The sequence below is a fragment of the Perca flavescens genome, chromosome 8 (assembly GCF_004354835.1).
Source record: "Perca flavescens isolate YP-PL-M2 chromosome 8, PFLA_1.0, whole genome shotgun sequence".
Taxonomy (NCBI): domain Eukaryota; kingdom Metazoa; phylum Chordata; class Actinopteri; order Perciformes; family Percidae; genus Perca; species Perca flavescens.
The window spans coordinates 2894497-2922468 of NC_041338.1; the positions used below are offsets into that span (position 1 = coordinate 2894497).

The 27972-nt window shown below is 40.9% G+C and overlaps 1 protein-coding gene across 3 annotated transcripts in view; it reads right to left on the reverse strand.

The window, feature by feature from the left end:
- Nucleotides 1–27972, reverse strand: part of agbl1 (AGBL carboxypeptidase 1) — a 111305-nt gene that overhangs the window by 10182 nt on the left and 73151 nt on the right. For all 3 annotated transcript variants that reach the window (XM_028585824.1, XM_028585826.1, XM_028585825.1), the window contains exons 22-26: nt 15652–15781; nt 10378–10509; nt 10109–10171; nt 9894–10007; nt 4257–4408 (exon numbers count right to left, since the gene is read on the reverse strand). In XM_028585824.1, coding sequence (XP_028441625.1) covers nt 4257–4408; nt 9894–10007; nt 10109–10171; nt 10378–10509; nt 15652–15781 — 591 coding nt within the window. The remainder of the gene's footprint in view (nt 1–4256; nt 4409–9893; nt 10008–10108; nt 10172–10377; nt 10510–15651; nt 15782–27972) is intronic.

Sequence of the window (27972 nt, forward strand, 5' to 3'; positions counted from 1 at the left end):
TGGTTGAATAATTGTTCCACTCGAACAACGAAGGGACAGCACCTGCTACCAAAGCACGCCTTCCTTTCTTGGATATCACAATCTCGTGGGGCTTAAAGTGCCGACTACAAACCTTCGTGTGCTGGGTTACGGTAAACCCCGTCCTTCGCACTTTATGAATCCACTTAGCCTGAAGACTTGCGTTTTTGGGGAAACAGTGGAAACTAAGCATACTGTTATAATGGCCTGAGGCCGAACAAAGTGGCACACAGCAGTGTTCCTTTGAGCCGTTAACAATTTTAAGAATTTAGTAGCACTCATGTTTTGGTGATGACAGGAACAGACGTTTGCTATGTAAGTAGGAGGTAGACCAGATAAGTTAAAAATAGACAGACCATCGATAAATAATTACATTGTTGCCAAGTGACGTTTTGCCGGAAGTGGAAGTGCCGATTTCCTGTCAAATTCGAACGGTCGTCATGACGCTGTGCACAGAGCCTATAGAGATGTGCAGAATCGACAGCGCATTCATTTTAAAATCCTCAGCGGAGGAGCATCAACAACTGCCCGAAAGAGAGAGCGTTATATGGTGGAGAGACATACAGAGAGACTGAAGAGAGGGAGCTCCGGCGCTAGAACAAAGCCGTGAATCAGAGAAATAAAACGTGTTTTCACTGATTCATCTCTAGAAATGCGACTGTAGTGAGCATGTCACTATCACTAATGTTATCCACATTTATATTTACACGCAACAAATGATATATCCAGCTTCAAAAAAGTCTAAAAGTCGGAAGTTAGAATGAATGCATTGTGCAAAGAGTGGTTGCTATGGAGACGATACACAGTGTTGAGTTCCGTTGCTCTGATTGGTTGTAGGTCTATCCAATGAATGCAGAGGCATTTTTTTTCCTGGTTCTGTTGGAACACGCCCCATAATCACAGCCCAATGGATCGGTTTCAGACTCACATTCTGACTAGAATCTGAGTCGGACCCGTTCTCTTAATACATCCATGGTAGGACCAGGTCAGGCTAGGTCTAAACCGTTCTACAGAGAAGAATGGCGTCACTGTTTTGAGATTTGGCATACATTTGGGCCTTTTTTGAAGAAATGTAAATAGTTTGTCCTTTATATGAATTATAATGCTCATTATGTTTATTTTTGCCCTGGATGACTCCAAATATGTAGGAGAATTGTTTTAGACAACACACATGCTTGTGTAGCATTGCTGTGGGTGTAATATCAATAAAAATGACATTATTATTTTGATTATTGGCAAAAGCGTCTGGACTTTTTTTGAAAAAAATTATGTATTTTGTCAACTGTTTTATCCAGTATCAATTCTAAATACTATTGGTCGATTAATCGGTTATCGGCAAATACGGCACAACCTAACTATCGGTATCGGTAAAATCCACTATCGGTCGACCTCTACTGAATACCCACGTCTTGGGCACTTTAAGTGCATGTTTAGGCGCCACCAGGTAATGTGTGTCTGTGTCCACATCTGAGGTAATGCTGACCTCTCCTGTATTGCCACTATCAGGCCAACATTTCCACCTACACACAAGGAATATCAAATTCTAATGAGTTTACCACTTAGTATATAAAGCACCTTCCCGCTCAGCAGAGGATTAACCCTTTCCTTTTAAGACTCTCCATAAGCTGTCCTCTGCATGCTATCACATCACGCTCAGAGGGGTCATGTGGAGGATTGCATGTCCATCACAGTGTTTCAGACAGAAACATGAATATAAAAGTTGCTGCTTTGTCTATGAATATTGTGTGAAGACTTCAGTGTCCTACTCAGTGATAAACGGCAGCACAATGGAATTGTAGCAACCATAGTGTGAATCCGATCATAATACAGTGTTAGTTTTATCTGACAAAGAGCTGCTCGTCTCAAGTATATTTCACTAGCTGAAAGAGAATATGAGGGCAGAGCTAACTGTTTTCCACAGCGCACAGCAGGCGTCTGGTCTCCGGCCCTGGCTGTCTGTAGATTATAGTGCTGAGCCAACAGTGTTTGTTCAAAGACAGGAAGAAGATCCTGTGGGTGCAGTGAGAGAGAGAGAGAGAGAGAGAGAGAGAGAGAGAGAGAGAGAGAGAGAGAGAGAGAGAGAGAGAGAGACTGGCTGAGAAAAGAAAAAGAGGTAAGGGCAGACAGTATGTGGTGTAGACAGAAAGACAGAAACCCAGAGAGAGAGAACGAGAGAGCCTTGACTCCATACTCAGTCCCAGCTATGGGACTTACTGAATATCTCTTCCTTTCACAAAGATCTCTTTTAAGACCAGAGCTCAACTCTCCAGAGTTCCTCTGCTACAAACAGCAAGATATAGTTCTATCATAAGATGTGTGTAATATCCAGAGGTATGGGTACAGACGATGGCATGAAAACCAAATGCAGCAGACAGAAAGCAAATAGAGTGTTGTAATTATGATGTGACCATGGTAGTTTCTTGCACTGGAATATTTACTATGCTATTAAAGAAATTGCTTTCATTCATTTATTCAAACTGCTCTTGATAAATATGGATATTATGTGTGCTTTATGTGTTTTGGTTGTCTGTCCCTCACGTTTTATCCATGCCAGCACAAACAAACTCTCATACACACACACACACACACACACACACACACACACACACACACACACACACACACACACACACACGCGCGAGGGCAAGGTGCAGGAGTCCGGCACATCCAAACACACACCAATCAGTCACAGTATGACACGCCATATTTGAAACACTATGAAACTATGAAAGAGAATAGCCCTTAATCACAGGGGACAGAAATAGAGACAGACATCTAAGTCCCAGGCAATAAATGCTGCAAGCGTAGCATTTAAATATCTGTAAACGACAAGAAATTAGTGATGGATCATCTTTCATTCACATTTAAGATGACGTTTTATGAATAATATTGCTTAGCTATTCTGACAGCATGCAGCACACCTAGACTAAGTCATGTTAGACAAAGGACACAGGAGGAAGAATAGAGCCAACCAGAAAGGAAAAAATGAATGGAGGATAGACATAATATGAGAAAAATGCAAACATGGATACAAAGACTAAAGCAGACAAACACAGCAACTGGTAATATGTCAGAATGGATCAAAAGAATGAAAGGCAGAATGACATTTCAGGCGAGTGAAAAGATAACGAGAGACAGATGAAAAAGCTACTCTAATAATTAGATGAAATTAAACAAGAAACACGGAACACACGACAGATAGTGTGTGTTGAGGTAAGCGTTGTGCTGTCACAGCTCTCTGGGGAGATTGAACGACTGTGTGAGAATCAATGGAAGCCATTCAGCTCCACTTTAGATCCACACATCAATCACTGCAAACACTCACACACACACACACACACACACACACACACACACACACACACACACAAAATGTGAAAATTATTCTTCTTTCAGAGCATGTACTCTCTACTTCATAAAAGAGCACTCTGTACCGATGTTACAGTAAGGAAAACTGCCAACTTACATGAAATAGTGAAGGCCATCAGAATCTAACAATGTCCATAATTAACCAGAAATGACTGACGTATATATGTTCATCTACATACAGTAACAGTAGCTGTATTTACAGTAACATGTCAGAAGAGACATGAACACATCACACTAATCCTCTCTGCCCTTCAGTGGATACCTACTTCAGTTTCAGAATAGATTTTAAGATTTTACTGTTGTTTTCAAAGCATTGAAAGGTATGAGCCTGATTAGCCTGATAGAGATCATCTAGTGGAGTCCTCATATTGGTTCCTAAATCTGGCCTTGTAACGATATTCATGATTATATGATATGATGGGGACTAGTTTGCAAGCTACAATGCATTGTGCGCTCTGTGGAGAACCTGGCACTGTATGAGTGATGGATTTCTTTCACCCTTGCAGCTGTTTCAATATCATTGACAAGCTGAAACCTCACTCAGCTCGCAGTGTGACTATACCAACACATACTACACACTGGACCTGTCACTGGACTCTAAGTGTATGCATGATTGAAACCCATGGCTTACTTTATATACTATTTGACATGCAGACTTGCAAAACTCAAAACCACTCGCATAATGTCTGTAGACAGCAAGAGATGGACAGAAACACATACTCCTTCCAATAAGGCGTGTGGTTTTTGCACATGCAGTCCTGACCTGCCTCTCTGTCCCGGTCAAAGTCTAACCAGCAAGACAATGTCCTCACTTTTTACCCCTTTTGAGAAAAATTGAATGTTACAGGCCTTATCGGGATGTGTCTTACTTGTGAGACTTGTGGTCAAGGACGTTGTGGTCCACGTCGATGTGGTTGATTCTTCTGCTGTAGAGAGCCTTCATGTCTTTGGTTAGAGACAGCAGACTGTGGCAGAACTTTACACCCATCTCCTGCAGCTCCCTGGTTCCTGTCTGCAAGCCCTGCACACACACACACACACACACACACACACACACACACTGTGTGTAATTACAGTAAGGTGTGTGTAACTTAAAAATAATAATGTCACAATTCAGAATGGTTCCAGAAATAACGTGGACTGGACTCCCAACCAGATTTCTCATCTGTGCAGTGAACACTTTGAAATTCATCACTTCATCATGAGTTTGAAGGCATCACTTGTTTCATAAGACATTACGATTTTGCCAAATTATGACACTAGGTTGTAATTTATAGGTTCTATTAATATTATCACTGTAAAACTGTTACACACCTTTTTGTGTACTTAAATCATACAAAACAATTAGTGTTAAAACTGATGCTTGTGTAGTGGTAATCATTAGTTATATAAAATGGACAAGAATAAATTTACTTTAGAATAAAAAGCACATTCTTAAAACAATGGTGGTGCATGGTGTGATTGAAGGGATAAGGAAGAGCAAAGGTGGTAACAGTGGTATGCCTGCAGATGTTTCTTTAACCAACAACCATTACTGTCACCTCACCAAACATATTTCAGGATCAACTTCAACTTCTCTTCTTCTGTTTATGTATTATACTTCCCTTTACTGTATATATTGCTGATCTCCTTACCCTACATCACTCCTCCAGGAACCTAAGATTGTTTAATCAGTTCCATTTAGCTATTCCACAGTCTCGGATGAAAACAAAGGGTGATCGTGCCTTCTCCGTTGTGGCCCCAAGACTCTGGAACAAACTTCCCATTCATATTAGGTCCTCCTCTACTGCCGGGATCTTTAAGTCTCGTCTTAAAACACATTTTATTCTTTGGCGTATGATTTAGTTTAGGGACATGTGTATAGAAGTGTGTTGTATGTATGATGTTCACGGTGTCTATATTTTTATTGTCTTCCTTTGTTTTTATGACATAATATAACTTTGTACAGCACTTTGTTCAGCCTAGGGTGGTTTTAAATGTGCTCTTGATTGAAATTGACTTGACTTGTTTGAGCAGAGCTGCTCGGGAGCACAAAATGAATTTCAGTGTAAACTGACAATAAAGTCGTATTGTATCGTTTAAGCCACTTCATTCAGTGTTTTTGTCAAAAAGGTAAAGCCATGTTGTGTTTCCATTGTTATTTTATTGGCCTCTGTTAAATAGACCTGTTAGCTACAGGAAGTAAATAGTGTCCCGTTTGGTTGTAGAGATCTCAACAGTGTGGTTCCGGAAGTGAAAATCCCATTCGTTTTCTCCAGGATTTGGATTATTATCTATTAGAGATGCACCGATAGACCGGCCGGTGACCGGAATTCGCTGGTTTTCACATGCTCGGCCATGACTGGCGACCGGCGAGGTCAGTCTGACATATGCCGATTTCATGACGCACATGTTCCCTCGCACATGTAGGGAACCTTGTGAATTAACCTGCAACATGTCAGCTGTTTGGAAATTCTTCAGTGTGTGTGCAGAAGATAACAAGTTTGCGATATGCAACAACTGCAAGGAAAAAGTAGGGTGTGGAGGAACGACACCAAAAACCAATTTTTTTAGTTGGATTTTGGATGTGAAAAGAAGGAAATGGTTCTAACATTTCACTTTAGATGTGTGTGAATGTCCCACACCAGAAGTAATTTATATAGTTCTATTTTATAGTGATCCATTATCTGTTCAAAAATTTTTCTTTCTATGTTCCGTGTAAAGAAAAGATAGAAAATAAATATTTGTTTGTGCTGTAAAGTGGTTAGAAAACATGAAATCGGAATCGGCTAAAATCGGTATTGGCTGGCCTAACTCAAAGAAAATCAGAATCAGCCTGGAAAGTTGTAATTGGTGTATCTTTATTATCCCTACATGTCGAAACCATCCGAGGTAGACTGACCCCGAGCTGTGAGGTTGGGAAACAAAGGTTTCTGCTCCTGTAGAAGACAGGAGACAGTCCGGATGAAATTAATCAGCTTTTACGAAAAAACGGTTTTATTCACAATGTCACGGAGAAGTACTACACTACCAACAATCCTAAGCATAACAGCGATGTCTGTGATTGGTGGAACTCGCTGTTACCATGGAAATGTTTACTGCACCTGCGAACCTGCAAACAACTAGCAAGCTGCTACCACTAAACTCTATGATGTTTTTTTTTTTGCCAAATCAGATGTTTTATGGTTACGATTCATCTGGTAGCTGGTCGACGTGGTTCCAGGCTGAAAACTCTTTATAAAAACATTTAATTAAACACCAATGGAGATATTGAATGGGGAAAATGACCTCCGGAACCAGAGCCGCTCAAGAAAGTGGGCGGTCACTGTTGAGCCCTATTATTGTGTAAGCACTTTGGGTTAGGGTTGAAAGTTCGTTCTTGGACTTGGAAACTGCTGAAAGTCTCAGATGATCCGATACAGTGATGCTGTCAGGTGAACCACTATCAAATGCTATTATGTCATGTTATTTTTTAAGTTTTAGTTCATCTAACTATTATTTCTCTTGTCTGCCATTTCACTTTCACAGGATAGAGGAGATGAAATCAATTGCCTCTCATTGAAAAACTACTTTCATTGTATTCCACCAAAAAGTTGTCTGTTGTCTGTATTTGCTGAATACACAGTAGGTAAGGGGAATGCTCTTGTGATGCAAATCCCTCACTTTTCCTTTCCTCCCCAAAATACTCTTCCTGAGATGAAAATGATCAATCTTTGTCGGCAGTAAAATATCAAGCAATTATGGCATTTTGTGTCCTCATTTTGACACATTTAAAGTGACATTCAGCAACTGGCTCACACTTTACTGTGTCCTCACTGGAGAGATGCAAAGCGTGCAAAATGTGTTGATGGAAAAATGGGATGGAAAAACACTTTAAACAGTGTCTTCAAAGGTCAGCTCACAATGCCAGCACATATTGTCAAACATCACACATTCCTGTCTGGCCTGCTAGCTACAGGGACTACTTATTATTATATCAGTCAGTCTGTCCATCAGTCTGTCCATCAGTCTGTCCTTCCATCCAACACCTTGATCCAGTGTTTTAATGTAACAAAGTAGAAATAATTCACGACTGTACTTAAGTAGAATTTTCACGTATCTGTACTTTGCAGGTTTGGTGAATCATTGCTCATAAATTGCAGAGATACTGCACAATCCATCCTAGTTGGTGATCTAATGCATGTTATTATTGCCAAGCGGCAAAAAAACAACAACAACCATAGGCCAAAACTAAAGAAGAAGAGGAGGAAGCATAATGACTGATAGTGTCATGGAAACACCTGGTGCAGGCTCGGTCGCCAGATGATGACCACTCTGACGACTGTGTGGGCTGAGACATCATTTGTCTTCAGCCTACACCATGGTTCTGAAAACCATTCCCAGGCGCTTTACAGATACAACATCCTGCTCCACCTCTTGAGCAGGGGGAGGGGCATCATCTGAAGCTGCTGGGACACCATCTTCTCTGGACTACATCTTAGCCGTCATGTGACTTCATGCCATGAGATCATGTGACTACCTTGTGTATTGAGGCCAGAGTTACTTCCTGTGCACACTAAACAACTGATGAAGGTGTTTGGATGAAACGTCTTGTATTTTATATTTTTAATCCAGTATCTTTTAAATTAAAGCTTTGTTGATTCTAATAGATAAGTACATTTAATAAATGACTTTTGATACTTAAGTACAGTAAATATCTTATACTTTAAGACTTTTACTTTTCTGGTAAGATGCTTACTATATACTATATACTATACCACTTTTACTCAAGTATTGCTTTCAAGTACTTCATACAAGACTGCTTTGATCAGAATAAGTTTGTCTAACCCAGAGGTTTGTTTCCAGCCAGTGTGATTGTCTTGCGCCTGTCTTTTGATCAGTCTGACGCCTTTTTAGTTAGTTAAGCACAATTAATAAACATTAATTTGGAATTATGGCCTGAACTCAAAACCCACACAAAGCTTTATGAAACCAGAATTATCTTACAACTGGACTCCACACTCAGTCTGCCTCTCCCACCATCTGAGCCTCCAACCTTGACAGTGAGGGCTGACCTGATAATCAAACAGCTCTCTGAGACATCCACCCATGCTGTTTTAACACATCAGTCATGAATGTAAAAAATACATACGTGTACATGTGTTTATTCTGATGTGTCTACGTGCTGTAAGGCATCTTTCACTGTAAGCCTGACATTCATGTTGCTCTTTTTCACTCATAACTATCATACTGTTATTAGCAGCTGGGCCATAATTATTCTGTGCTTTTGCACTTCCACTATAAAATGCTAAAAGCTCTTTATAGCTCGGGTTTATTGGCTCCATAAATAAAGGTTAGAAAACTGGTGACTGGAGGCTGAGTGTTCAGCCTGGGACTTAATTACAGAGAGAGAGAAATAATGATGTTTTGTGTATGACCCACACATCCTGTTGCAGAAAATGCAGGTTGATGTGGCACAGAGCAAGAGACTTAGGATTTGCGTCTCATTCTTAAAGTGTTTGTTCTCATTTATTAAAGGAAAATCTAGTCAAAGGAGTTGAAAGGTTTTACTAAAATGTCTTGCGTTGTTTTTTAATATTTCATTCAATCAATGATCTTTATTTAAAGCTAAAAACATTAGGCTATCAACCTTTAAATATGGGCAGCCTTGTGCGGGATGAATACACGGCTGCAGTCCCAAAGGCACAGCTCAGGAGCAGAAACACTTTGAGCACCAAACGAAGCAGGACTTCAGGACTTATTTAGTAGCTCTCTTTGCAAATCACATGAACTGTGCTCATTTACATCTGTAGTCTTCCCCTCCTCCATCCCATGGCCCCACCACTTGTGGGAGAAACCGATGGGGTTGGTTGCGCTACCACTCGTGAACGTCAGGGGCCTTGACGGACCAGAGTCAGGGAAGCAAAGGCTGGCTCTGGGGATGTGAAACGGCACTTCTCTGTGGGGGAAGGAACTGGAACTTGTGCGGGAGGTTAAGCAATAGACAGTAAAAGAATGGACACAGCGACGCCATATACTTCGACGGAGACCAGTGAAGTCACTTTTCCGTGATGGCTGAGCGTGCTACGCAGCTTCAAACTGAGCTTGACGACGTAGATGTGACGTGAGCAACCTGTCTGAAGTGTTTTTCTACTATGCGACAGTAAGTCGCGTGGTTATGACACAATCGTTAGCCTATTTTTACAAAAACGTCTGCTACGGAACCATAACGTGAGGTACAAGGTAATGGAGCCTTTTATACATTGTTGTGTTTCTTTAGAAATAAACACTGGACAAATAGAGTCTTTAAATGGTTCAGATGTAAAGTTATTTGCTGTCAAATTGATGCCAAAATGAATGCTAGTCAGTGTAATGCTAATGGAAGGTGATGGCTTGTTAGCCTACAATCTCCCCATAGGAGGTATGCTTTCTGGATGCTCGGTGATTGGTTCTGGAACCATTCTGCTGGACAGCGGTTGGGACCTACTTTTCTCCAGAGTTGCTCAGGGTGTGAGGGTGTGGGGATACTATATCACATATGCACACACCTTGTATATTCCCTGGTCGCAGCCATTGTGAGTACTCTCCATGGTATAACTTCTCAGCACGCCCATTTCCCTCCAGACCACCACCCTGGCAGTGGCAGAGCGAGACTTCTCCACCTGTTCAAATCACAATAGAAATACAGGTAAATTAAGCCTGTATTATATTGACGATAAAACACTGGAGACAAACAGAGCATCATTCTAATTGTTGTTATTACCAAATAGTTGCAGCTGTTGAAAGAAAAGGCAGGAGCGAGGCGATCCAACGTCTTTGGAATGGTCTAGAGAGAGAGAAAGAGAGAGAAAGAGAGAGAGAGACAGAGAGAGTCCCTCAGCATTTTCTATGTTGCAGAGCTTTAACTGCACTCCACCGCTGGGACATAAGGAGAGGACCACATAGCATTTTAAACTGAATTTCTATGCCCGGCATGGCTGTTGTCTGTGTTTGGTGTGTGTGTGTGTGTGTGTGTGTGTGTGTGTGTATTACCCTGTATCCAGGGTCCTCCTTCAGTCCCGCAGTGTTAACAACAGAGCCAGACTGCCACAGAGTCTCCTTCACACTGCAGCCGTACAGGAAGACGTTCTTCTTCCTCGAGTGGCCGTGGTAGTCGCAGAACACCTGCAAGAGAAACTGAGCTTTGTAGGGCTGCATTTAACATCACTGATCAAGAAGATTTAAGGTGTCACATGATCTGACAGAATATTTTGTCTGGAATTATTCAGCCATGTGGAAATGATATGCTCTTGGAAAGCTGTAATACAATCTTTGAATCTGGAACCTAACCCGATGAACAATAACAATACTCTGTTCTGTACTTTTTAATAACGTTTATCTTACTATCTGTCCATCCATCCATCCATCCAGCCATCCATCCATCAATCCATCAGTGTTTCCCACACATAGACTATATTTTGGCGGTGCGCCGCACAATCAACACCTGCCGGCGCACATTGCGTTTCGTTTTTTTATCGCTATTTAAAACATGCAGCATTTGTTCAGCTGCATTTCCTTTCCCTGCTCTCCTCCGTCTCTCTGTCACTCACATGCCTCTCTCACACACACACACACACACACACACACACACACACACACATACACACATACACACACAGCCCCTCGATCATACCCCCGTGCACTCAGCGTCTGTCTCCATGAAAACACAGTCTATGGAGAAGACGACTAGCGAAGTTCACGAAACATTAAACAGTGCTATAAAAATATTTTATATTCTGAATACAATGTTGTCAGTGTGTTAATGTTGGAGTCCCGACCCAACTCTTAGCAAACAAGTGATTGTGCCTGCTTTAGAAAGTTTGCAGTACAATGCAGTTGGGTTGTCGAGGTTAAAACACTATATGTAGCAGCTGTGAATCAAATAAACTTATCATAAATAATGTTATGTCTTTTTGTTACTCTTACACTGAATGTTTACAATATTTTTAGGCTTCAACCAGTGCCGCTCAAGCAGAAAGAGATAGATTTGTTAGGCATTGAAGAAAGAGTAGGAGAAGAGGTCAGCATCCAACAGCGTGTCCTCCTCAGTTGTTGATACTTGGGAAACACTGCATCCATCCATCCATCCAAACCATATATCTCATTTCAAACATCATCTGAATACCGTTTGGAAGCAAATTATTTTGCAGTTTCTGCAGTTTTAAGATCAACTAGATCACAAACATTTTAAAGCGCATAAGTTAATAAACAGTGTCCATGTACTTGTACTTAAATCCATGCAAGATCTCAGCATCACATTTTTTTGTTTTTTTTAAAGTGCCAACCACCTGGCTGTGAAAAGGTTAACAAGTCCTTTTTAGGGTGCGCATGCCGTTTGCTGTATGCCAGTCGACAGCTTCAGTTGTTAATTACGTAAATTAGGCTGGAAAACAACCTCCCCACTCTAATTTGGAACAATTAAATAAGCCAATCAAGGTCAATTCATTATAGGTCTTTCTCATTAAAGCCTCATCACATCACATTTCAGTTTCAGGAAGACACGTGCAAAAACCCTGCTGATGCCACACACACACACACACACACACACACACACACACACACACACACACACACACACACACACACACACAAACACACATGCACACACACACACACACACACACACACACACACACACACACACACACACACACACTCACACTCACACTCACACTCACACTCACGCCTCCCAGCTTTGTGTTTAGCTGCTGGTTCTGTGAGGGAAAACTGAAATAATCAGGCTGTTAAAGACTTTCCCATTGATTTGAAAATATACTTATTGTCAATGTTGCAGCTGGAATCTCATTTATTCGGTCAATGACAGAAATAAATCAGGAAGCAGCATCAGAGTGATTGCTGTGATTAGCTCAGATTACAATTAGATGGAAGGTTATTTCTACTCAATTATAAGCTGTTGTTTAGTTTCTTCTTCTGTGGTCCGGGTATGCTTCAGTTAGAGCAACTATAACTGATGGAGTAATCTTAGGGAAGTATTGCCTTCATGGTTAAAGGAATTTCAGAATTATAGTGAGATGATCAGATGGATATCAATCTTCAATCATGTCTTTGTGTTTGCTACAGAGCTGGAGTCAGGCTGTGGTTAGCCTAGCTTAGCATCAAGACTCGAAGCTGGGGAAACAGCTAGACTGGCTCTGTCCAAAGTCCAGAGAGACAACTGCCAACACCTCTAAAGCTCAATGATTAACAGGGTGTATCCAACTATTTCTTGGCAAACAAAAGCTCAGCCCTCCGCCCAGTGCTTTTGTGCTGTGTCTCAGGCTGTTCTCATGAACCATTCCTACATAGTTACGAAAAGTAAAGTGGGTACTCCAGGTATTTATTCCTGTCAGCAGCACATTGACTGCTGCTGTATAAGACCCTGAAGATCCCCGTAGGGAGGAGGTCGGGGGGATTGTTTGGCTGCTAGAAAACACAAGACTTTCACCCAGGAAACAGGTGTTCATGTCCCGGAAGAAGTTAAAGAGAAAACACAAGACTTTCATCCAGGAAACAGGTGTTCATGTCCCGGAAGAAGTTAAAGAGAAAACACAAGACTTTCACCCAGGAAACGGGTGTGCGTGTCCCATGCTGTATGTAGGATTGCAAAGATCCAGGACTTAGCCAAACAATTTGAACATTGACAACTTCTCAGTCCCTCCCTCCTTTCCACTAAAGCCCAAAACGGTTTCCTAAGCCCCTCCCCCCAGGGAGAATGAATGCGTGTGTATGAGCAGTGATTGACATGCAATTAGATACCCCCCCCCCGGCCCTGATTGGTGCATCTGAACAGGGAGCGGTGAATTTTTGCAAATCGCACTACAGGCTGTAGGTGGTGCCAATTACCTGCTTCATGTAGTTCTACTCGAACATAGGGTCAGTTTCAGCAAATATGACAGAAAGTTAGTTTTATAAATCTTACCTACCGCACCTTTAAGGGGACTTCTGTTTGAAATCAAATCACCATCTTTTTTTCTACTGTTGCCGCAGGATTTATAGCACTTATAGCTAAGTGTTTACCCGTTTTTTTTTTTTATGTACTCTTTTACTCCTTTGTTTTTATATGTGTGTATGAGGAGTCTACTGCAAACAAAATCTTTTACTTTTTTTTTGTACTCGTATTAAATCTTTTTCCTCGTATCTTACATACGATCTTTATGTAGGCCTATGTATTATCTTATTCTGGACCGATAAGAAAATGTTTGATGATGTGTGATAATGTGAGGATATGTGATAATGTGATGATGTGTGACTCTACTGCAAACAAAATCTACTTTCGGGTATAAATAAAGTAACTTGAACTTCGACTTGACACTAACCTTTTGTCTGCTAAACTCAACAGTAACAACCTCTTAAATGGCCATCACCTCTAGGTGCTCTGCACCCAGCTCACAGTCAACCTTTTCTCTGCTAAACTTAACTGTCATGTAACCGGTCGTCATGTGACCGGCCGGCGGTAATTTGGCGCGATATCACAAGAGGGTCTGGTTGCAGACGTCCAGTGTCAGGCTGCTTCCGTTGCAGGCTCCACTCTCAGGCTGCCCCGAGTGTCAGGACCGGAAATAACAAACTTTTTGTGCGTGTCTTGAAGGAGTCTGGCTCAATCTGTTCCCACGCTAGCCTCCAGCTAACGTTAGTTTAGCTAATAGCTAATTTGGCGGACCGCTAGGTGATTATAGCGGTCTGCCGTTAGCCTCCACAGGGAAGCTAACGTTAGTTTAGCTAACGGTTAATTTGGCTAACCGCTAGCTGATTGTAGCGGTCTGCCGTTAGCCTCCACAGTTAAGCTAACGTTAGTTTAGCTAACAGCTAATTCGGCTAACCGCTAGCTAAGACAGCATGTACACTTTATGTGCCAGTTAGTGTCCAAAACCAGCTATAAGTTCAAAGATTACCTCTAGTTTTTAAGTATTGTGATATCACCATGTTTCTAGTTGTACACCCGTTTCTGCAGGTGTTGTTTTTGATATTTTGAATTTCTCTAAAGAAGATTGCAGTGCCAATTTGTCATTTTATTTTCATTATTTGTAAATAAACCATCTGTTGAAAACGTACAAACCGGTGTCTCGGGTTAACTCTGTGGCTTGGGGCATAATAGCTGAGATTACTTCAGTATGTATAACCCTCTGATCGGACATTAACTTGTGTCAATAAATACATTTTCCATTTGGAAATGCATATTCCATTAAGCTCAACGTTTTTACATGGACTAATGTCGCTAAACTATAGCAGAGACTATGACTATATATGAATGCCGTTTATTTTGACACTTGATGTAGGCTAATGCGATAATAATGCTGGTACTTATAATGCAACTTATTAATTCATGTTTTTCGTGTTAGTGTTGATTAATTTTAAATGAATTAAGAATAAATCAACAACAAAGCGGCTTCTTCCAAAAGTGTGTATACAGTATAAGTTTCTTGCGCATAAGAGATCGTCAGATAACCTGATTGTCAGTCAAACGTTAACCACCGTTAGCGTAACTTATTTATTACAAACCATCCACATTCGGTATTATCATTCGGCAATTTGCAAACGTAACCCGTGGATTCAGGGTGTTCAGTCCTTTAAGAGACGCACAAAAAGTTTTTTATTTCCAGTCCTGACACTGGAGGCAGCCTGACAGTGGAGCCTGCAACGGAAGCAGCCTGACACTGGAGGTCTGCAGCCAGACCCCTCTCCGATATCATACGAATTGTTGTGCCTACCTTTTCGTACAATATCATACAAAACCTTTTCATGAGAATGTGTTGTGTGTCGCCAGCTGTACTCCACCACAGGTTTTGGTCTCCGTACATTCATGATGGTACCAAACCTCCCTGTGATGACGAGACTTCAGGAAGTGGTGACAAAAACAAAAGGGTTAGGGTTACAAAACACAATTCCACGGACGTGTCTGTGTATACGGACCATTGTTGCCCTTCAGTATTTCTGAACTTTGAACAGAGCCAGGCCAGCTGTTTTCCCCTGTTTCTAGCCTTTATACTAAGCTAGGCTTACCATGTCCTGACTCCAGCATCCACATTAACTCTAGTAGTGCATTGACCTTACATTAAAAAGGGACATCACTTCTAGTGGTACACATCAGTGCGCTGTGAAAGAACATTTATAATGAGCTCAGAGCAAGTTTGATATATTTAAGTCTCAAAGGGGGCAGGGTGACATGCTTGAGAGATTTCCAAAGTAACAGCCGGTAGAGCTCATGAAGTGACCAGAACATCTGAAGACCAGTAATATCAAGCTAACAGAAGAGCATGCAGAGCTCACCAGTGGAGTCCGACCAATACTGTTGAGGTAGTAGAGGAAGCCCTTGGCATGGTAGATGGTGGGACTGAGGACCGGGTCTGGTTTACTCCACTGGCGGTTCAGATCCTCACTGTTGAGATCACAGCGATTCCTGAGGAGACACAACAGTGGAGGCTGAGGCTGCTTCTGGTCAACCATTCCAGCCGCACAGCATCATGGTGTGTTCAGTAACACTTCCTAATAACCATCACTAATAAATGGTACATTGATAGTACATTAAACGTAAGTTAATAGTTATTTTACATTTAACTAAACAGTGTAATGATGATTAATAACAAATGGAGCTACGTCACTTTCTGCATCATTTACATAACTGGAAGTTAAGTAACGTAACAGATGTACCGATTTTAACCCAATTTTGTTTTCTTCTAAACTGGATCTGCCCAGAGTCACTAAGTAGTTCTTAAAGGAGAACTCCCAACACAGTCTCACTCCCTACTCGTCAAATGTATGACGCATGGTCAAGGACCCTGGCGTCAAGTTTCAATGAAATAGGGGTACCCTTGACGTTATTTTTCGACGAGGGGGGTCCGTCAGATAGACATTCATGTTATTCCCTCACCGTCGGATATCGACGAAAGAAAAAAACACGCCCCCGCCCCTTAACTCGAAATCTGTGACAGTTATTGGTATTTTTAGCCCAATAACCGCTGTTTTAATCAACATTATTCACGAGATAGTATCATGGTTTATATGTATTTCTTTTTATGTTATTATTTCGGTATATTTCGGCCAGGGAAGCTGGATTGCTTTTTTTGTTGATTTATATTTTTTAAACTATAATGCTACATCTATCAACATTTATTTAGATGTTATCATGGTATTCATTTCTTTACTTTAATAATATTATTTCGGTCTTATTACCGGTGAAATATTACAGTATAGGCTAATACAGAACATTACGATATGATCCGAGCAGGAAGCATTCAAAGCCGATAGGCCTATCCCACAATGCAATGCGGCCATTCATTTCAAAGAATCGGGCAGCGATCAGCTGGTCTTTAACGCCAGGATCGCTTCAATATTCATATATACAGTCAGTTATTGTGTCACCAGCAACAACACGTTGCTCAGTTTTATTCCAGTAAGTTATGAACCATAATAACGTTTAAACGAATCCGCGAAAAACTCCGGAAGTGACGTAATACGTCCCGCTTGGCGGATAAGAAGATAAAAATATATAGGCCTAACATTCGTAATGTTAATGTTTTTTTCTAATGTTGTATTTGAGGAGTTAAACAATAAAGATTGTTATAATATTAAAATACAGTTTCATGTATTTGTCTCACGTTTAAACGAATCCGTGGAAGTGACGTGGAAATTCCACATCTCGTCTGTGAAAGAATGTTTCAAGTTGTACGTGAGAATTTACACAATAAAATACTAATAATGAAAAAATTGTGTTTTATATTTAGCACTTTTATTTGCCTTATATATACTATATAAAAAACCTACAGTTGAGTGTTTAGAAATACAGCCTAATGGCTTGTTTCACTAATTTGCATTTGTTTTGAATTGTACTGTTGTGAAAAACAATATACAAAGAGAAGCATTTTTTTATTTTATTTTCCATACATAGTTATTTAAAAACGCAATAATCATACATATAATAATTTTCTAATTTTGCAGATGATGAATATTAATAGCAAAGACTAAAGGGGAAAAACATAAGTATATTTATGTGTGGGACTTAGTTTGATTTAAAATCACACTGCATTATTAGTTGTTTTAAATAAATTACTTTTTTGAAATATCAATTTATGGTAGGCCTAACATATTCATTATTATATTCAGAACATGATCCTCATATCAATCACCGTGGTTACAGCTTGTAGCCATCCTAACCTTTGTAGCCTTTACTGAGACTACCTTTTCAAAATTAAGAAGGGACTAGTTTTAAGAAGCATTTTCAGGAAATTAAAAGGATAAGCAGATTGTTACCGAGGTTTTTGTTCACTGAGTTAGATGTATATAGCTTTGTTTGGGTATGTGTACATATACAACATTTGTATATATATATATATGGCATTTTTGGCACACTTCTACCTCAGCCCTACTGCACAAAGACAAAACTCACACATCTCATTCAACCATTTCACAAGCTGAGAAAAGGGTCATGACATGGGTCAGAGCAGTGGTTCCCAACCTTTTTTCCTTGGTGCCCCCCCCTACTCATGTCTAAGAAAAGCTGCCCCCCCCCCCACACACACACACACACACACACACACACACACACCTTTGAAACTGAAGTTGAGGTAACTCTGGAGATAGAGCTGGGTCAGAGGATATCAGAGGTCATAAATGATGAACCAATCATCGGCTCTGCTCCTATAGGCCCAATGGTGTTCATATGGACAACATGCACCTTTGGCTGGAAGGCCCGTGTTGAAAGTGTGTGTTATCATTTAGAGCAGACACCCACGGTGAATCAGATGGTTTATGTTATACAAGGCTGCATTACAGAGAATTTTATTATGACTCTCATGAAGGTTGTGTAAGGAATAGAAACCAGTCTCTCCAGGCAAGCACACAGAATATGGTCTGCTTTATTCTCCATGCCAAGTATGAGCTCTTATCCTCTGGCAGAAGATATGGGTAAACTTAACATTTCTATACTATAAAAACGTTGATGATGATATAGGCCTAATTTGGACCTACCTCAATTAAAACTTTAAATAATGTTGCTTGAGATTGAGGGTGTGCAATAGCTTCATGATATGAAGCATGGTTGTGTTGCTCTTGTCACTGTTTGTGAAAGATGAGCAATAGATTGTTGCTGTGTGATGTGCTTCAGTCTAGCCTATATCACTTTGTTCATGTTGTTTTTTATTTTAAGTATGTCAGCTGTATGATAAAACAATATGTCAAGTGTTATTTGTGAAGCATTTGAACTCAAGGCAAATATCCCTCTGGGGACAATAAAGTATCTCCTGCTAAGTGGTCTCCATGATGTGTAAAAATTAAAACGTTGTCATAGGACTATAGCAAACACATCGTTGGAAAGGTCTCAACCTGGAGAGTAACATATGTCAGTCTGAAGAGGATACAGTACTCCTGCTTTGAAATATTGACCTCTGAACCTTGAACCCAGTACATGTATGAAGGCCTGTCATTTAGCAACAGAAGGTTCTACACACATAAAACCAGCTGTTATAGAAAGCTCTGGACCTCAGCTGTCATGTAGATATGGTCACCAAAGTTTATCCACTGTAAGCACTGTCAAATATGGTAATAAGCTATATTCACCTATTTAACTATTCAATTTTTAAAATCTGATGACACCAGTGTGTTCTCCATCCCAAAAAACCCCAGGGTGTATCCAAAATTATACACTGCCAACTTCTACTTATGAGAAATATACCAATATACTTTAAAACTACAACTCCCATAAGAAATGCCACAGAAGCTGTTACAATGTTTGAGCACTTGTAGTTCTTCCGGGGTGGGTGAGGGGACTCGTTCGGCTCCTCTTTCTGCTGTCTGCCGTGAAATGGCTTGATTCCACTTCAGATTGAGGCTGCCCGCCGGCCGGCCGAGCACACAATATATGAGACAAATACATGAAACTGTATTTTATTATTATAACTATCTTTATTGTTTAACTCCTCAAATACAACGTTAGAAAAAACCATCAATATTACGAATATTATATATTTTTTATCTTCGTATCCGCTGAGCGGGACGTACTACGTCACTTCCGGAGTTTTCCGCGGATTCGTTTAAACGTTATTATGGTTCATAACTTACTGGAACAAAACTGAGCAACGTGTTGTTGCTGGTGACACAACCACTGACTGTATATATGTATATTGAAGTGATACTGACCACTGACTGTATATATGTATATTGAAGCGATCCTGGCGTTAAAGACCAGCTGATCGCTGCCCGATTCTTTGAAATGAATGGCCGCATTGCATTGGGGGATAGGCCTATCGGCTTTGAATGCTTCCTGCTCGGATCATATCGTAATGTTCTATATTACAGCATATACTGTAATATTTCACCGGTAATAAGACCGAAATAATATTATTAAAGTAAAGAAATGAATACAATGATAACATCTAAATAAATGTTGATAGATGTAGCATTATAGTTTAAAAATATAAATCAACAAAAAAAGCAATCCAGCTTCCCTGGCGAAATATACCGAAATAATAACATAAAAAGAAATACATATAAACCATGATACTATCTCGTGAATATTGTTGATTAAAACAGCGGTTATTGGGCTAAAAATACCAATAACTGTCACAGATTTCGTTAAGGGGGGGGGGCGTGTTTTTTCTTTCGTCGATATCCGACGGTGAGGGAATAACATGAATGTCTATCTGACGGACCCCCCTCGTCGAAAAATAACGTCAAGGGTACCCCTATTTCGTTGAAACTTGACGCCAGGGTCCTTGACCATGCGTCATACATTTGACGAGTAGGGAGTGAGACTGTGTTGGAACTCCGGGCAAGTTTTCCATTAATCTTGATTGCTATACGTATATGAGTACTGCCGATAGCAAAAAAAACGAGCCAAATCGGTGCTAGCAACACGGAGTGAGTGCACACTCACTCATCCCAGACGGCAGCTAGCAGCTAAGAGGGTAGGTGAATTTAAACAATAGCTAAGTTGCTAAATGCATCTTGTTGTCATGTAAGGGCCCTGTTCATGTTGCACAGACATTTTAATTGCATTTTGTGTCTGTTAAGAGGCACAAAGGCACTCTTTATCTTATGCCCCCATAACTGCCGTTTTAGCTGAGTGGGAGCTCTCGGCATTAGCTGCAGCAGCTCCGTGTTGCTAGCACCGATTTGGCTCGTTTTTTTTGCTATTGGCAGTACTCCTATACGTATAGCAATCAAGATTAATGGAAAACTTGCCCGGAGTTCTACTTTAAGCCTAAATCTAACCAAACTGTGACTGTTTTTCAAAGATATTGACGTGTTTCAATCTGCGACCGTTACCTACTCTGGTTTTGATATGAGGACAGAAAACGCTCCTGTGGGTCGTATTAGAGGGGAGGAACAAATGACCGACATCATGGTATGGTTTGGAGGACTGGTTGGCTGTTACAACCAAGGGGGTAAGCTTCGCTTCAGAACGCGAACCTCCGATGGCACCATTTTGTTGCTGCGAAGCAATCATCTCTTGTTAGCATTACGCTGACCGCCATTTTTTTTTTACGTCACTTGACTGCGAATAACTTTACATCTGAAGCGTTTAAAGACTCTATTTGTCCATTGTTTATTTCTAAAGAAACACAACAATGTATAAAAGGCTCCATTGCCTTGTACCTCACGTTAAAGCTCCGTAGCAGACGTTTTTGTAAAAATAAGCTAACGATTGTGTCATAACCAAGTGACTTACTGTTGCACAGTAGAGGAATTACCGTATAGTACAGGAGAAGCTCGCAGGCAGTTTCGACTTACATTAGCTGTTTAGGTTTAATTACTAATGTTAACTAGCATGTTAGTTAGCAATAATTAGCCTGTGTCTATGTTATCTCCTTACATATACCTACGCTCTCCGTCTCTGTAAGATTGGGAATGATTGAGATTTCTCTTGTCACAGCTACCAGAAGACTTACAACTTTCAGACACGTTGCTCACGTCACATTTACGTTGTCTCTGTCAGTTGGAGGCTGCGCAGTAAAGCAAGAGATCACTGGAAAAGTGCTTCTAATAGCCTTCACTGATCTCCGTCCAGAGCAACGGGGTCTATTGGTCCATTATATACTGTCTATGGTTACAACACAGTAGCTAATGAGGATATGACTAAACAAACCAAACTGCCACACTGTGTGTGTGTGTGTGTGTGTGTGTGTGTGTGTGTGTGTGTGTCTAATATCGGTCTGCCAAAGCTATCTTCTCTCTGAGGTTTGTGTCACATTACAGAATAAAAATTCTCAATTCTCACAGCTCACATCCAGAGCCATTGTTTGCTCACTGCAGGTTTAAACTGCAGACACAATACGCAACTAGAAAAGATGAGTGTGTAAAGGATATGTGCACACACACTTGTTGGATACGTGTACATGCAAATGTATATAATACGTGTGTGTGTTTGTGTGTGTGTTTTTGTGTGTGTGTGTGTGTGTGTGTGTGTATGTGTGTTATTTACTAAGCTTGACAGAGCTGAGCTAAGTGTAATCAATCAAAGCAAATAAGCTGTAAAACTATTCAAACCAAGTGAGTGAAGTTAAATGAATGACTCCCACACAAGAAATTAATAACCGAGCTATTAACCAACAAAGTAAAGAGTCCTGAACGTGAAACAACATTCATTTTAATTGCAAATTTTACAATGCCCCCTTAATGAGTCAGTGAGCATGAAAAACCTAAGAACTACTACATCTGCTTTTGTGCCTTCCTTCTTGAATGCACTACGTGTTCAGGATCAGAATGTGCTGATTGACTCAGCAGTTCCAGCAGCTTTGTATATTTGCCTGAGAATGAGGTCATAGGACTGGTTCCTGCATCTCATTGGGTCTGGTTTTTGTCAGAAGGGATGGACAACAGACCTCAAAATCACGGTTAATTGAAAATTTTCATTGATTATGACTAATTAACGATTATTTTATTTTACTTTGTTTGTTTGCCCTCATAGTTCACTGGTTTGTACTGTAAATATGCTCAACTATTAAAGGTGGGATCATTTCTTTGTAATGAAAGAGTGCATATCTTATCTTTGTGATTTTCAAGTGCTTGAAGTAAACACACAGATGAAATATCTATGGTTATTTATTGAATATTTTGAACAATTGATATCAAAGCACACATTGCGTGAAATCTCCTCATGATAGAAGTCCCATTTCAGTTTAATGTTAAAAGAAGTTCCCTAAAAAAAATAATGAATAAATATATAACTTAAATTCTTTGCAAAAAAAAAAATAAACAATTTAAAATATTGCCATGTCAAAGGTAAAACTCAAGACTTTTACCCAGGAAACAGGTGTTCGTGTCCTGTGAATACTACTCAAGGGGGCCGCTGTTTTAACCCCATACTATTCGTTTTACTCAAACCATGATCTTTTTTATAATCGGCAGGTTAAGGCAGTCTTTGTCATGCTCACATAATAGACCAATGAGGTGAGTTACAGAAGCCTGGCTCTGCCCTCCTACGTACTTACGCTCAATTTTCCTTTAGTACTCCGTCTCGGTTTGCGGTATAGTCTTGGGTTTTCTCCGGTCAAATCTTTACCGGTCCAATCAGCGAACAGAGGGAGTGGCTGAGAAGGATTTGATTTTCCACCTCGCTCTGATAGTGGTGAAGGAGCTGGCTAAGGCAAACGCTAGCGATGCTAAGCTGACGTCACGACCAAAAGTTAGCGATTGGTTATGGCAGATCCACAGTGACTCTGGGCAGATCCAATAGTTTTTGCCAGCATCAGATCAGAAAAGGCTTCTATGTGTTGTTCTGGAGGGCATTGATAAACTTGTTGACACGTTACCAGCAGCTTCAGTCCTCTCTCAGAGTCTGTCTGCACCAGATATTCAAAGCAAAGCAAAGCCCAGCACAAAAGCTATGAAGTTATTAGATCATAAGTCATAAGAAAACAGTCCTGAAGCAAGAAAATATATGCTTCAGCTTGCAGTGAGTGAAACATGGCTTGTGTTAAAGTGTATGTGTTTTGTCAGACCTGTGTGGGACGGATGAGTGAAAACAGCAGCCTGAACATGTTTCTGCAAAACCCCTGGATTATTGTTATTATTCCACGGCTGTAGTAATGCATTTGGGTTTTCAGCCGCCTCAACTGCCCTTTCTTTATTTTTGATCTCATTTCCTGACGTGGACTCAGGCTAAACCAGCTGGGAACCACTGGCTTCATGGAGAACTTGTCCAATGGGAAATGTTCCCCACAGCTTGGAGGTGTACTACTTTAAGGCTTTATTGACTTCTCCTGATACCAAGTTCAGAGCAGTTTCTTCAGTCTTATCTGTGTCTGCCTCCTTTCCATCTTTTTTAACTCTGTTTCCCTCTCTGTCTTGCTCTAATCTCTTTCACCCTCTCTCTCTCTCTCTCTCTCTCTCTCTAGGTCTCTCGGCCTGTGACGTGCCCCCCATCCTCAGCTCTGTCCCAGGGCTGCAGACACACAGAAACACAGGGATCTAACACCGTTAAAAGTCTTTGTAAACTTATTTTCCTCAACATTTGCTCACCTCTACCCAGCACTGCAGCTGCCTGCCCTCAGGCGTGTGTGTGTGTGTGTGTGTGTGTGTGTGTGTTATCTGGCAGCCATTGTTAATTTGCTGCATGACACCATTTGATTGTACCACAGCCCACAGCTCATATTCATTTGTTTAAATCCCTGTATGTTTATCAGTCTTTATGTGTCTGTGTATCAGTATCAAAATGAACTGGGACATAATCATCAACCTGCCAATAACCAATAAATATATATATATATATAGACATGCAGCAAGTTGGCTTATGATGCATTATAGTTATGGCAGGGTTTGCGTTTGAATTATGCTGACAGAAATAAGAATAGAGAGGAAGATAAATGTCATGTTGCCAATGAGTGAATGAATACAACCACTGAGCTACTGTGGAGCAATGTAATTATCATAAAGTGCTATCTGTCCTAAACTCACTCACTGAGCCAGAGAGAGTGCCTGCTTACAATCACATGCTTATTGAGAAATATGCAGATACATTTTACAACACCTGACAATACCTGTATGGATAAATGAGTACACACAATTTCCTAAACCAACAAAAAATTCATTGATTTGCAAAATAAGTTTTTTGGGAAAACTAGTGATGTCCATGAAGCTTCATGAAGCATTTTCTTTATTTTCTGAGCCCACTAGATGGCGCTCTCTGCTTAACAAAGCGTTGACAGCACACTGTGTTCCTTTTTCTTTAAACCAAGAGCCCCTATCTAGTGGTCTTAGAAAATAAAAAAAATTATTCACGATGCTTCACGAAGCTTCATTTGGCCATCACTTAAGGCTCTGACACACCAACCCGATTATCTATCTATCTATCTGTCTATCGAGGTCGGTGACTCGAGTCTGTTCGGTGTGTTCCGTGCCGCCATCAGTCGGAGGAGCTGTCGGCATCCATTTTGGCCGATTTGACTTGTTGAATCAGCCAGTGGGCAGTCGGACTCAGTGACCAATCTGATTGGTGGAGTGCTAGCCCTTGACTAGCGAATCAGTGCTTCTTCCACAAGAAGAAGCCCGAGAGCTGACAACACCAGTATCTTCTTATTACTAGCCATCATATTTTCTTCCGTTCAGCGAGTAATGACAACAACGATCCTTCTTGACTACAATCACCACTCTCTGATGAAAACAAGGACTGACGACAGCGTGCTCTGTGTTTACTAGGTCTAGAGAGATGTTCCGTCATTTCCGTTTTTTATTTTTTGGTCGACAATACAGATTAGCGCTACCTGCTGTTATGGAGACATATTACGTCTCACGTGCGCGTTGGTGTGTCAGAGCCTTAAGGGAAATGTAAGTTCTATGGATAACAGCACTGGGCTAACCCACCATTAAATTGACCACATAACGTTAGCTGAAGTAGCTGTATCGGTAGTCAACTCATATTATGCTAAGTTAGCCAGTTAATATTACGATAGCTAACGTCACTTGCGGCTATTTCTAGAATGAAATTACATAACATTTAAACGTGATGTGAATAAAACTTTAATACATTATTTTGTCCATGAACGTTAGTTCTGTCTGAGTCACGTCAAACTGGTTTTCATCAGTTGAAGCCAACAACTCCCATGATCCCATGCTACTTCACAGCGTCATCTTACTGTTTTGACTGAGAGATCTGTCGCGGCAGAAATGACATACCGTGCATTTAACCTGAGAGTGCCTAAACAGATCCATGAACATTTTTTTATTTCTGTAGTCTCCACAGTAGTGATTCGGGGGTCAACCCACATGTGCCCCAACCCGCAAATTGGACGTGTTTGGGTAAGCTTACTAAAGAAAATAATTAAGGGTTTGGGCCGGCTGGTCAAAAAGTGTCAAAGCAGCATTCTGAGTAGGTTACAGAAAAAAATGCCGTAACGGGTGATGTTATGGTTGCATACAGAGTGAGACTAGAAGGGTCTGGGAGAGACAGCCTGTCCGATGACACCATTACAGACTATGCTTTGCTTGAGTGGTGAGGCATTGTGCAAATATGATGGCCATAAGACAGGCAAATCTAAACGGAATCAGCATTCATGTAGTGGACCCGCAGCCACCTAGCCGAGCAAGCCCACTCAACAAGCTCCATCAAAGCAGCCCTTAATGCCACTTTCAGCAAAATCTAAGCTTGTGGACGAGTTTGTGGAGTTCTGCTGCTCATTTGATGTCGTGCCTGGTTAGGGGTTTACTCGAGTAGCACAAGGGCTAATAAATATCGCTGTGCGTAATGGGGCAGTGGATGCACAATCTGTTTTCCCTCACAGGCAGACCGTCTGCGACAGAAAAAGAGCAGGCAAAAAAAGAAAACGCTAGTCTGTGTGAGTCTGTCAAAGCGCTAGAATACGGAATAGGCATCACAAGCGAAATGTGGACACGCAGCTTCAATACAAGAACACATACCGTGCTGACATGTCACTTTGTCACAGAAGACTGGAAACTGTTGTCGACTGACTTCCACTTAAGAGTTTGATGCAGCAATATAAAAAACTACCACGAGCATACACAAACAAATCAGCAAAGAACTTTTAAAAGTTGGCATATCAGCTGAAGGCTGATAGGTCAAACGTTGTGTTAGTAAGTGATCAGGACCCCAATATCAAAGCAGCACTTAACAACTATTTGTGGATACCATGCGTAGTGCATGTCATAATAGTACTAACGTGATGAAGCATACATTCAAAGAAAGGGATGTGAGATATTGGTGTAATTGAGATATAATAATTATTTACATACTAGATGCTAATTAATTTTGGGTTACCTTTTGTAGCACAAATAGGGAAGATGAGTGCATCTAGCATCAGGAGGCTCTGTGAGATACACATCCTGAACTTACCTATTGTTGATAATGACACACAGGCAATGAGTGAAGTGAACTGTAGGCCACAAAGGTAGGCTAGATTGAAACCTTGATCTTTTATAAAAACGTTAGAAGTGTGTTAGAATGGTTTGACTTTGACTTTGTGATGACGGCGGCCACTCCAGAACATTCATTGAAGAGACGAAGACTCATGGAGTGGGAAGACACCCTGGACGTATTTGCGCTAGATAAGGTACATTGTTGAATGTAAGGAGGATGTCCTTGTCTTTTGGAGTTACGGTCTCCTCTCCATGCTGGCTACAACCGTGCTGTGCATTTCAGCAACACATGAATCCAGTGAGCACACTTTCAGCTAAGCTGGTCTTGTCCTATCCTAGATATCCTAGATCGTTCTACTACTGTGGGCGGGGGGAGAAAGAGAGCTCTCTGACAGCTGGAGCTGCTCCCAGCAGCAGGATCAGCACCTTGGAGTCCTTGTCTATGTCCCATAGACTGTAGAAGAGAAGTGGACCTTCTACCATTACATCAGCCATTGGTTTGTGGGCTACTGTTTGGAAGCCTCGAGGTTGGCATTTTGGCCGTTGTCATCTTGGTATGTTGGAGTCAGAAGTGACCATGTTTGGACGAGAGGGTGGAGTGGGTGCATTGTGTGGAAACATTGGCACTAAAAAATAAAACAGGTTGGGTTTGGTGGTTGATTAACGGTTCTTTATCTTGTTTAACAGCGTGATTATCACTAATCAGGAGCACACAGCTGGCACATGTGGCATTTATTTAGTTTCATTAGAATGAGAGCATTCCTGAGTCTCACAGCTGTGGTGACTCACAAGGAGAGCTGAGCACACTTGACATGTCACAGCTCCATACACCTGGTCTTTTCTCTGCTCACTCATTTCACAGCTCTCCTCTCCTTCATGGTCTCTTTCTTTTAAAGCAACAAAATAAATGTCATACTTCCAAAGACTGCAAACGCAATTATTCCAGGCATCATCATCTCCAAAAGATCCCGGAGTTGGACACTTTGTATGTCCAGCACACATCTGACCCTCAAAGCTGTAACATCACACTATATCTGACTTGTCTTCTGATAGATTCATTATTCACATGACCACAAGCAAAACATGAGCAAAGGTTGTTTTAAGCTTTCAGACACTATTTCCTGGTGATACAATCTTAGATATTTTGATCTCTTGCGCCTATGGCTTCTTCAAGATATTTAAAAAAAACAATCAGAGGAAGAAAATCACTCTTTGTTTGAGCTGCTCACGACTTTCAGACATTACACACTGTGTGACGAGGACTCACAAAGCAATAGTTAAAAG